Source organism: Bactrocera latifrons, unplaced genomic scaffold (assembly GCF_001853355.1).
Source record: "Bactrocera latifrons isolate USDA-ARS-PBARC rearing strain unplaced genomic scaffold, ASM185335v1 scaffold_20, whole genome shotgun sequence".
Lineage (NCBI taxonomy): Eukaryota > Metazoa > Arthropoda > Insecta > Diptera > Tephritidae > Bactrocera > Bactrocera latifrons.
The window spans coordinates 2,107,251-2,118,874 of record NW_017535519.1 but is presented as its reverse complement, the minus strand read 5'-3'; the positions used below and the strand labels follow the sequence as shown (position 1 = coordinate 2,118,874).

The 11,624-nt window shown below is 34.4% G+C and overlaps 1 protein-coding gene and 1 long non-coding RNA gene across 7 annotated transcripts; both read right to left on the bottom strand.

The window, feature by feature from the left end:
• Positions 1–2,459: 2,459 nt before the first annotated feature.
• Positions 2,460–3,956, bottom strand: LOC108968004. Its single transcript, XR_001993297.1, has 3 exons — positions 3,323–3,956; positions 3,023–3,245; positions 2,460–2,918 (listed from the first exon to the last, which is right to left on the bottom strand). It is a non-coding gene; the product is annotated as an uncharacterized LOC108968004 (long non-coding RNA).
• A 1,079-nt stretch (positions 3,957–5,035) lies between these two features.
• On the bottom strand, positions 5,036–8,593 carry LOC108967958 (kelch-like protein 5). Of its 6 annotated transcripts, none has more exons than XM_018931663.1 (8): positions 8,509–8,593; positions 8,051–8,412; positions 7,293–7,475; positions 6,855–7,227; positions 5,965–6,278; positions 5,695–5,905; positions 5,518–5,625; positions 5,036–5,461 (listed from the first exon to the last, which is right to left on the bottom strand). In XM_018931663.1, the coding sequence occupies exons 3-8, from the start codon at positions 7,430–7,432 to the stop codon at positions 5,201–5,203; spliced, it is 1,407 nt and encodes a 468-aa protein (XP_018787208.1). In that variant the 5' UTR covers positions 7,433–7,475; positions 8,051–8,412; positions 8,509–8,593; the 3' UTR covers positions 5,036–5,200. The 6 variants fall into 6 exon arrangements, with proteins under 6 accessions (XP_018787208.1, XP_018787207.1, XP_018787211.1 ...); XM_018931662.1 differs by having other exon boundaries at positions 8,348–8,412; XM_018931666.1 differs by having other exon boundaries at positions 8,505–8,580.
• Positions 8,594–11,624: the final 3,031 nt, after the last annotated feature.

The following is an 11,624-nucleotide window of genomic DNA, read 5'->3' as shown; positions in this document are numbered from 1 at the left end:
TTTAATAATCTTCAGGTAGCTGAAGTTTTGTAGAATATGGAAAGTACTGACAAACTAATTGTCGGATAAGCCATAACCGATTTTTTCCAAGCCTGATACATGTCTATCTTACTTTTCGAAATCGAAGTCCTCGGTTTGTGCGTCGCTGCTTCTACGACTTGGAATTCTATTTACATCTTCATAGACTACTACATTGAGGAACATGCCAAATGTTAAATTAGCGTGAAACATTTACAGTGTGCAGATAAGATGAATCGTTGTAAAAAAGGAAATCAATTTAGGATTGTAATAAAAAACTGCAAGTGAACTTGCGCGGCTGGACAGGTTGCTGAGATCGCTTGTGTGTATAATCATTTCGTGAAATGCATAGTTCGTATGTTTATCATGACTGTCGGCTATCATGAGTGCCATCTAGCTGTGTAGCAAGTAACTAAGTATATCGGCGTTTGTAATCTAAGCTGGCAGAAACCCATCAAGCAGGCGCGTCCAAGACACCAAAAACTTCACAACACAAAATGGATCTCGAGGAGCTATGCGGCAAATTACATAAAAAGTTAGCAATAAAAACGCAGCAAAGTCCATGCATAGGCAGTCCTTAAATGGTTGGCTCTGTTTTAATAGCAACAGGCGACGATCAGTTGCCAACGATAAAGCAATGACGTTGCAGCCAACAAACGGCATGGAAGCTCGACCATAACGAGAGCGAGAACTGCACCATTAAAACCCTAAAAGAAATAAAAATGTTAATAAAAAAGACTGAGAATAAAAATGTAACTTGCAACTGGAGATATAAATGCGAGCTTCGCAATACCAAAGCCATTGGCACGCGCTAACATTCAAACTTATGCGGCTTTGCTTTTGCTTTGCAGACAGTTGGACCGGTTTCTCAACATATGTACACTTGTGTGTAATACCTATGTTATGCAGCAACAAAACATTATATTAATCTAAAAACACTGATGGAAACAACGGTCCGTGTCACAATAAAAAAGAAATACAACAACAAAAAAACCTTAACTTCGATTATTCCGAAATTATAATACCCTCCACAAATACAAAATATTATTTATATTTATACATAGAATATATCGTCACCTGAAATGCAAAATAACGTATCATCAAAAAATTCGAAATTGAGTGTCTTATTGATTACGCTTCACTACTTCAAATTACATACATATGTTCAACATTTTCAGGTTCTGCGGTCAGATATAAACCAGTTTTAACCAATATTAAAATTTTGTTTCACTCATGTTCCATTTTATTTCGTGCTTCATTCATGCAACTGTAAATTTTTGAAAATGTTGTTACGTTATTTTGCATTTCAGGTGACGATATGTAGTATGTAGTGATTCGATCTGTACAATTGCTTCGGAGATTGCGGCTATATCTTGGAATACAATCTCTGCGAAATATCTCGAAGAATATTATGGTTATTTAGTGATCTATAGTGATCCCATATCGGCCGTTCCGACAAATAAGCAACTTCTTGGTGAGAAAATGACGGGTGAAAAAAGGGAGCAAGTTCGCATATATAATGAAAGACGGGCAGACAGACATTTCTTTTGGATGCTAAGAAACAATGTTAAGAAACAATCACACAAGATCAACTCAAGCACGTTTCAAACAATTTTCGTTTATTGAAAGAAATGATTTTGATGGAATGGAATAATTTGGTGGTTAAGTCAGTTGCAGAAAATTCATGATTTCGCGCATTTCTAAAATATCGGTGGTCTAAACTTTTAACCAAAGAGCTAGAAATTACTTACATTTTGCATCCTATAGGTTGAGTGGAGGAATAATTTACTTGAAGCCCCTTAAACATAAAAGCATAACACGAAAAAAGCTGTTTGGATGTTGTTCAAATTTTAATATGAGACTATTTCAAAATCAATACCCAAAATCTCGGGAAACTCTTTCCATACCGACACGTATAGTATATAGCTTTCAGTAATTAATTTTTTTAAAGAGTGCTAATAAGTATAGTATAGTAAATAATATAATGTTTTTAAGTCAAATCCGTTTTGGTGTTGAAGTGAGAAGCTTAGTCAGTTTCAGCATGTAAGAGTTTGGTTTGAAAACGTGAAAACTACAATAATAACAAAGGAGAATAAGAATGGCACATTGAAATGTGCTTTCACCATTTTTTCTCTTTTGACGTCCACGCAACAGACTTGGTTATGCCTTACTATAAAGTATTGAACATAAGGCGTATATATCTGCAGCTTACATCTAGTTCAACATTAAATAAACTCTGCTGTGTGCAATTGTTTTCTTAACCTTTCGTTGTTAGGATTAATTAGTACAATCAAATCCATATTTTTTGAAAGAATTTATATCGATAAAAAACCAATTCAAGTAATTGCTCGGTTCTTAGATAATTCGAGCGGTCTCTCACTTTCTTTAAAAACGTTTACACTTACATCATTACATTATACAGTACAGGGCATAGAAAATCGTTCAGTAGGAAAATTTGTATTATGAGCTAAAATATGCATTCAAGAAAAAAGTGAAAATGACAGTTTCTTGGGATTTGGAGTTAATGAACAAATAAATTATTAGCCAAAATTTATTAATGTGAAGTTTTTGAAAAGGATTTTTGACTCAAATTTGGTCACATTATTAATTTTAGGAATATTCCACAACATGCATCAATATCTAGATCACAATATTGATTACAAAACTCATTACAATAGTAATATCACATTAATTGCTCTTTTATCTTATAATTTTACTCTATTTATTGGGAAATATCTTAATCAATACTTTGGGCGGATTCAGTCTTTTTAGTTATTCGGCTTCTGTGCGACAGCCTGATTTTTCATAATCGCCCACAGGTTTTCGATGGGGTTGAAATCGGGTCTGTTCTCAGGCCACACCAACTGCTTTATTCCATTTCCAGTCATAAAATCGCGAACCTGCAAAAAAAAATTAAGTACAAGATCAACATTAAGTAGCGGAACTGAAAAAAATTCCCGCCGTGTGCAGAATCGTGTCGAAAGACGAAGTCGTTGAATCTTACCTATCTCAGCCTTCGGCAAAACGTTGATACATCCACTATCACTCCTGTCGCAACAGCTTCTATTTGATGTCTGACATTTTAAAGGGATTCATTATCTGCGATAAAGCTATTATCTGCCCTTTAGTGACATTGGTCATTTGATATGTTGTTTATATAACTGCACTTTTACAAAAACTTTACAAACACGGTTGATATTTCAATGATGCAAATCAACTTTTTACAGCTATACCAGAAAAAAATTTGTATGCCACTCCAATTATTATTTATTATTTTTCTAAAATTTCAAATTTGTGCAATTACCAGACATTTTTTTACCGCCTCCGAAAAATTGTGCAACGAACAACTTCCAAGGACTCGAGGGAGAAATTTGTGAAATGGCTTTGTTTATGATAGACCACAAGCAGCTTTGGTATTATCATACGCAATACTTGTTCACTTGTAGTTATTAAATATGTAACGCCTACTTTTAATTGAAGTGTTTCTTTCACAAACTTTTTTTATGTCTATTATCAATTTGCCCAACCATTGTTACCGAACTCTTTTGACCTCTGAACTAAACTAATTTGCATTTGAATGGCTTAAGTAAGCAGACGCTTACTCGTTTAATTGTAGGATAAAAGCTGCAAATAAAGCCGACTAATTTTCTAAGTATGTCGCACGGCTTTCTACAGAGTATGGAAAATAATGAAAATGAAATGTGAACTATGAGCAGAGTTAAGATGACAAAAGTGAGGATTATCTTTGGTCTAAGACGTAAAGCGGGGAAACATGAGGCAATACCGGAACGAATATTCGGAAGCAAGAGAATAAATTTACGAATTTATGCACGACTGTAAACACGAGCATATTTACGCAAATAAAACAATGACAACAAATGTGCACAGAGGACGGTAAATGCCGAAGGTGTGACAGACGAAATGTGTACTTTATGTACATATTACACGTGTACGTATCTTAATACCTATATGTAGACTTATTATATACATATGTTCAGCTTCGTATGTGAATGAGTTGTGAGAAGTGCAGTTGGCCGATTGTTCATCTGCCTGGACTAAGCGTTCGGTCATGCTTGCCATGTTAATCAAAGCGAAAGCATGTGTTTGTTGTCATCACACACAAAAATGTTAACATATGTACATCTAGTACTCGTATAGTGAAACAAACCCAATTCTAACGTATTTGAGCAGCACAAAAGGATATGAAAAAGTTAAGCACAAATATTTCATTTGCTTAAATAACACCAATTTAAAGAGAGGATTGGAGTGACAATTTTTGTTGAAATTTGATTATTTATACATTAAATTCTTTTTCCAGCTTTCAAATTTATTAATGTAATTAAAGCAGCAGCAACGAAACAACACGATCGGAGATAAAAGTAAGCAATGGCCTGACAAAATTTTTAAAAGGAATTATATATTTATAAATGACAAATGCAATACAATTAATATTTTTTAATTAAAACATAAAAGACGTTAGTTTGCCTGAACCTAAGCCATAATACCCTTCACGATGCATTTGTATAGCACTAAATAATATAGGAATATCTTTATTTGGTTTTGATCGGTCAGCTTGTATGGCAGGTACATATATATGTACATACTATGGGTTCCGGTTAAAATTTTCTTTGCCTTGCACAAAAATTGCCTTGCTCAAAAATGTTTGACAAATTTGGTGAAGATATGTCGTTAAAATAATGTTTCCAACCAAGACATGATTTAGATTGTTCTGTTTGTATGACAACTATAGGCTACAGTCATCCAATATTGGCGGACAAATAAGCTGCTTCTTGGGGAATCGATATCCCTTAAAATGTGGAACAATAACGCATATATACAAACAGACGAACCTAGCTAAGCAAACTCAGCTTGTCATTTTGATCATTTAAAAATTATAAACAATTTATAGGGTCTCTGACACTTCCTTATTTGTGGTACAAATATCATGGCAAATTTAATATACCATGTTCAGGGTATAAAAACTTCGTTGTACAGAAAATTCGCAATAAAGAAGTTGGACTGTAAATTGGCAAATTCACGTTTTATTGTCTAAATTTTATTCTTTTCAACACAATACAACTTATGGCTGAAAATATTTGTCGACAGACATTCTGCAAACCAGTTCCTTCAGCTTAATAAGTTGCATATATAAGTACAAATATGTATATGCTTAAAAAGGTGTTTACTCTTGCCCGAAAGGTTTTATAACCTTTGGTGATTTAGTTTTATTACCGATTGTAAGAAGCTCTTTTGTTGGAATTATGAAACAACTGTAATTACCGCTGCTCGGCAAAGGCCGTACCTGCATCCAAGTATTTCGAGTCGGTTTGTACACTTCGACAATGCCTTTAAACTCAGTTGATGGTGATCCGCCGACGGCCATCAAACGGTCACTTAGTGTTACGCCACAGATGCCACTTCGTGCTATATTGACTGGTGGTGCCTAAAAGATACATGTTTACACTTACTTCTCTTTTTTTTTTTTATTTTTTAGTACACCTGTGACCATGTATCAGTTTTTATATCGTAAAACTCTACGTCGCTCCTGTAGGGGGGCTGCGTGTTTCCTGAACTTATTACATATAAGAGACCTTTAAAAACGGATGCCTGTCATAAAAAGACATGTACTCGTATCATTATTTTGGACCACAGTTGCATATTTCATGATACTTTTACCCCGCAATTAAAACGTCCCTGAAGCATGTCTGCGCACTTACGCCACTTTCCTGTTTTGATGTTATAGCATTCGACTGATTTTAATTCTTCACGATCGATTCCAACACCTCCAATTATATAAATTTGATGGTCAATAGCCACAGCCGTACTTTCGGCTCGGGAGACACACATAGAAGGTACTGAAGTCCATTGGCCGGTGGAAGGATCAAATCTATTGCAACATGTACATATTTTATATAGAATTCAAATTAAATATCGGAAAGCACTAACTTCTCTGCAGTCATCGTTGCAATGTACTGAGGGCTCATATATCCACCTATTGCGTAAATGATCCCGTCTACGGCGACAGCACACAACCCAACTCGTGCAACCTTCATCGGGGGCAATTTTCTCCATATTTGTGTCTCTAAATTGCAGGAATGCACACAAGTCATCGGTAGATTTTGTGGGCTAATGCCACCTAGAGTTATTAGCCTTTTATTTGAATACACCAAAACTGCTCGTTGTGTGGGGAACTTTAACACACCACACTGTATCCATATCTTCTCCATTTCGTCGCATCGGTAAATACAACTCTCAGTATCCTGTGAAATAAAATTTCAAATTGAGTAAATTTCTCTATCTCATGGCGGAAGCAAATAATAGAAGTACGAGAACTTATCCAAAAGTATTCCACTCTTGTCGGCCGTCAGATTGCCCTATGTAAAAGAATGTCCAAACTTATTTAAATAAGATAGAAATGAGGTAGTTCAAAACTAAGCTTCCCTTTCAAAATGGATAATTATATATATATATTCAAAATCATTTCACATCCATTGGAATGGTTGCATAGACTGGTATCAATAATTTGTGAGTCTCTTTAACTGTCATCTTTGGAATCAGACTTTTGCTACTGGTGTCTAATTGATTCAGGATCAATCGTTAACTAAATTCACTGTCCGTTAATTTAGTATTCTGATAAGTTGTTGGTGGGATGAGGTACATGCAACTAGAATACTAAACAAGCTATCGATGTGCTCAGAAAGCGTTGTGTGCAAGATGTGTGATTATTCTTACTAAGATTAAATCATAGTCCCCGATTTCCCCCGATCAAATGTCGCTCCACAATTTTGTCTGTCCGATGTCAATGTTTCAAAGTTTTCAACTATGAAAAAGTTTACCTGCTTTCCGATGCTTTGACGCACTGCTAATATAGACTTATTTGTGTTAGTATTACTTGATGTTGGTTGGTTCGAAGGTAATTGAAAAGCTGGAATGCGTAGTGGGCGTGATCTTTCCGTCGATCCTTTTAAGTAAGCAGTGCAAAGGGCAGCGGCTCCGTCAAGCTTCAAAATCGTGGCTCCATTTAAAAGTCGACTGACGTTGTTCATTTTAGGGTTGAGCCTACCCGTGTAACAGTAAGCTATAAGTAATTCAAACTCATCCGGTGCAATGTTTTCAATGTAAATAGCTGGAGCCGAACCCTGCTTGGTTTGAAAAAGTTCGTCGAAATAAACACTGGCAGCGGCCAAGATAACTCGATGAGCTGTAATACTAAACAAAAGTGTTAAGCTAATACTAAAACAAATAGATGGCGGTTGAATCGTAATTAAACTAACCGCTCGGGATAACTCCGCCACAGAAACGTAACATCAATATGTTTTTCTTGATCATAGAATTCATGAAAATTTTCCCACACTAAATCGCTGAAACCTTTGTCTGGACGCACAACGTCCTTTTTAGGGATAGCACTGGCCATTTGATACTATTAGATGTATGCGAACTGGATTCTCATTATTATTCTATTATAATAAAAACAGATTTTATATACTTATATTTTTTTGTTGGCTGAAGTTAGCGCCCTACAGTTTAGGTTTGCCTAAACACAGTGAGGAAACATTCCGCACCTAACCATCTAGGTAGGAGCTAACTTAATATTTCTAAATGCATCTCTTCTTATGATGTTCCAAATTTAACTACACCTTTTAATCCTTTATATAATATAATGAATATGAAGACTTGTCGAATATAATGAATCTCGCTCTTCTAGTTGACTTTAATACTAAAAATTTAGGAATTAGTCCAAATGAATGTCCGTCTTGTCTGTCCGTCCGTTTGTTTGTATTCGTGCGAACTAGTCCCTCAGTTTATGCAATATCAATCTCTAACTTTGCACATGTCCTTTAACAAACCGATCCAAATTAAGTTCAATGAAAACATTTATATTTGTGAAGGGTATTCCAGTTTCGGCGCAACCGGAGTTAACGTTGTTTCTTGTTTTCAACGAATTTGGTGTTTTAACAGACTTCCGAATGCTGTCACCCTATTTACTGCATTTAACTTGTGTACGTAATACATTTGTAGGTACTAAACGTACTGGTGTCGTGATAAGTTGGATACATTCCAGCCTGCTGTTTTTTTGAGTAGTTTATGAAATATTATCTTTTTCGTGCATAACGCAATTGTTCGCCATTTGTGCAGTGCTGTGTCGATAAGCCATGTCCCATTTGTTGTGCGAGTCACTGCATACTCAAATTGTAAATATTAAATGTATTTATTGTCGCTTATTATAAGAGATTAACTTTGTATTTCCTTCTCCGCGTTTGCGCTCTTACATAAATCTACTTATATATGTTCGTGGTATATAATATAAGTAGATATGTACTACATTTACTTTTATGCCTTCCAGTACAGGAAATCGGTGATCACGAATAATGTTCCGTTACAAATTACGAATACCTGTTTATTTGAGAAAAATAAATTATTGAATTTTGTAGTGTTCGTTGTGGATGTAGTTGCGGTTCAAATAATGTGCAATGAAATATATTTACACACATAGAAAAGCGTAAATGAAATCAACCGATCGGCTTACACCGCGAAACTATACTACTGGAGATGCGACTCGATTCATATACAGCTGAGACGTGCTTGCTCAAAACTTATCGAGTCAGCACTCGAATTCCTATGAAATTGATTCATTAGGGGCGTACAAAAAAAAAAATCCGTAAAAAGTAAAAGTTATATCTAAAGTTGAATATTGTTTTGGATGTAAAAGAACATATTAGGAACTGCCAGCAGTTTGAAAATGAGATTTATAAAAGCTGGCTTACATTTCATGTAAAATATATTTTTTTTGTTTAAAGTGTTGTAAACTGTTTAAAATATTAAATACAATAATGTTGTAAATGTGATGAAATGTTTGAGAAAAGCTTTGAACCAAAAATATTGCTGGACCATTTTTGTCGACCAATTTCTGAAATTTTTCGGCTATTATTACATCAGTGTGAAACTTTCATCTCGCTCGCTTGACCAATGTTGTGCTACACGAACTGACACATCATCATCTCCGTAAAGTTCACAAATTTCATTGGTGGTTTGCGTAGCATTCTTCCCTTTTTTTATACAAAAATTACAGAATAAGGGACTATCGTCATTACTTTCATTCATTAGCACGATTCCGATTACTTTGGCGGTCGGGTAAATAACACGAATTTCGGAAGAGAGGGAATATGCAAAAATAATATTGCTAACACTTACATATATACTTGAAAATATTCCCGATTAAAAATTCAAAAATACTTCGTATTTCACAATGTTTCACTACATTTTTTCACATTTTTCCCTTCGTACATTTAAATATACACTCCAACATTGAAATAAGTTCATATGCCACTTTTATTTTGTTATACATATATTAGCTATTTTTATTAATTTAAAAATCACTTAACACACTCATCGTTGAAAATGTTATATTGTTTACAATTATGAGGAAAAYGAGCGTTGCCACATCTTAAACACTAAATATGTAGGATTTTCAACGATTTTTCTTCGTTTGTATTTTCGCTTGATTCTTTTTCTATATTAACTATAATAAAAAAATACTTTCCAACATTTTTCAAGCTATTATCGAGTTGTGAGCTCTTTTTCCTTATATATAATAATTTTTCCTTATGTATAATATGTGACTTATATTTAATATTTAGAAATTTTTGAACTTTAAAGCCGAATATCTCGTAAACTAAGCGTTTGCGATACCTATAAGCCTATATATATTTTTTAAACAGAAATATCCTAATCCTCTTTCAACGGTACCTTGTGATCGCGGTGCCCAACAGGTGTAACTATTTTCCAACTTCCACATCTATTGACAAAATACGAAATTTCGACTTCCCAATATTACTAACCCCTTTAAATTTACATTAATTTATAGTTTTCTACTGCCTTCGTGTAGCTTCTAGCTATTTAGCAAATTCACATGACCACTACGAGGACGCCGTTTTGACTCAATTGAGAATACAAAAGCTAAATCGAAGAAGGCTCTAAGGATTTTTTCAAGAGCTATGATGACAGGAAAATTCGTTAGCATAAGTGTATTGCAGCGGGAGGATATTTCTTTGAAGGGAATGAAATGCACAAAATTCACCTTTCAATTTGATCACAGTAGTATATTTGCGAAATTAACGTCCGTATCAAAAGAAATTTGCCAAAAGTTATGCCCGTAGTGACAACGTAGGAATCAGCTGTTCTCTTTCGTTCAATTTTTTGTATGCATGGTTTTCCACAAATGTAGCTACTCAGTTGTAATATTTTATAATGTAAAAGATCAAAACTAAAATCAAACTATTAAAAATAGACTACCTATTTGTAAAGAACTGTAAGTTCTAATATATAATATTCAAGTTTATTTTTTAATTAATACAAAATATTGAGACTGGCAACTTGCGTTGTAAGGGTGCAATAAGCTGACTCGTTTCTACGGGAAAAATCCAATTTTCATTTACATTGCACTCTAATAAGATCGATCGTGTCAGCTGATACCTTTTTGCGTCGTTCACTAATCGATGCATTAGCCAGACACCAAATATAATATGACAAATCAGTTGTCGTAATCGAAAGAGAAATAACATCCCTAATAAGTTTTCGTAAAAGTTCTCCTACGGCATGTGTGAGCGGAGAGAGTGGATACTTATTTTCTGAGTCCATACATTTTTTAAATTCAGCATTTGTTTGACAGTCAGCGTGAACTCAAATGAATACGGGTATTCCCCGGATTTTTTCTTATCTTGAGAATAAAAATTTTTGGTTTTATGGCCGTTTGAATTTTAAAGTTGCGAAATGAACCGTTTTCATTGTACAGTAGTGCAAAAAAAAAAAAGAAAATTTCTGCTTGTATCTATAATGCTTTTAATAGTATAGTATATATATTGTAGGCGTATGCGTATAATAAAGTTTTTCTTGATTTTTCTCACACTACGATATCCTTCAATAATACCCTCAATGCTGTTTTTTAGTTTAAATTATCTACTTGTGTAATTGTAATTTAATTATTTTAGAATTAATTTTAATCCTAATTCTCCACTAGTCTGTAAGAATGAATGTACATAGACTTAAGTGAAAAAATAAATAAAATATATATGTATGTATGTATGTATATTCCCCGATTCAAAAGTAGGTGCATAACTTCAACGCGAGTCGAAAACTGTTTTCTCCTATTGATTAGCTTTGCGCTCTGTTTCGATCTGTTTCAACTCTGCACTGCCTGTGGGATTCCGCATGAAAATTGTCGCGTATAGTTTTGAAGCTGATTTCTCGCATTCGTCAGCGGATTTAATAATGGGCTCATATCATGCAGCTGTCCGATTTATCCTTAATGCCTTCCGGACAACTCCTGTCAAATATCTACTAGCCGAAGGTGGTTTTCTTCCATTAGTGGATCGTGTCGCTTACATTAGAGCATGTTCCATTAACATAATATGTTCTAACTATAAGTCAATTTTGGATAAGGAAATAAAGCTACTTAAAACCCGAAAAACTACCAAATCTATAAAATCAGGTCTTTGCAGTTGTTCTATATGATAAAGCAAACACAGAAATAGGTAAACAAAGACTCAGGGAAACATATCACTCCCCCTTGGTTGCTATGTTCCGAATCATTTATCAACATGCTACTC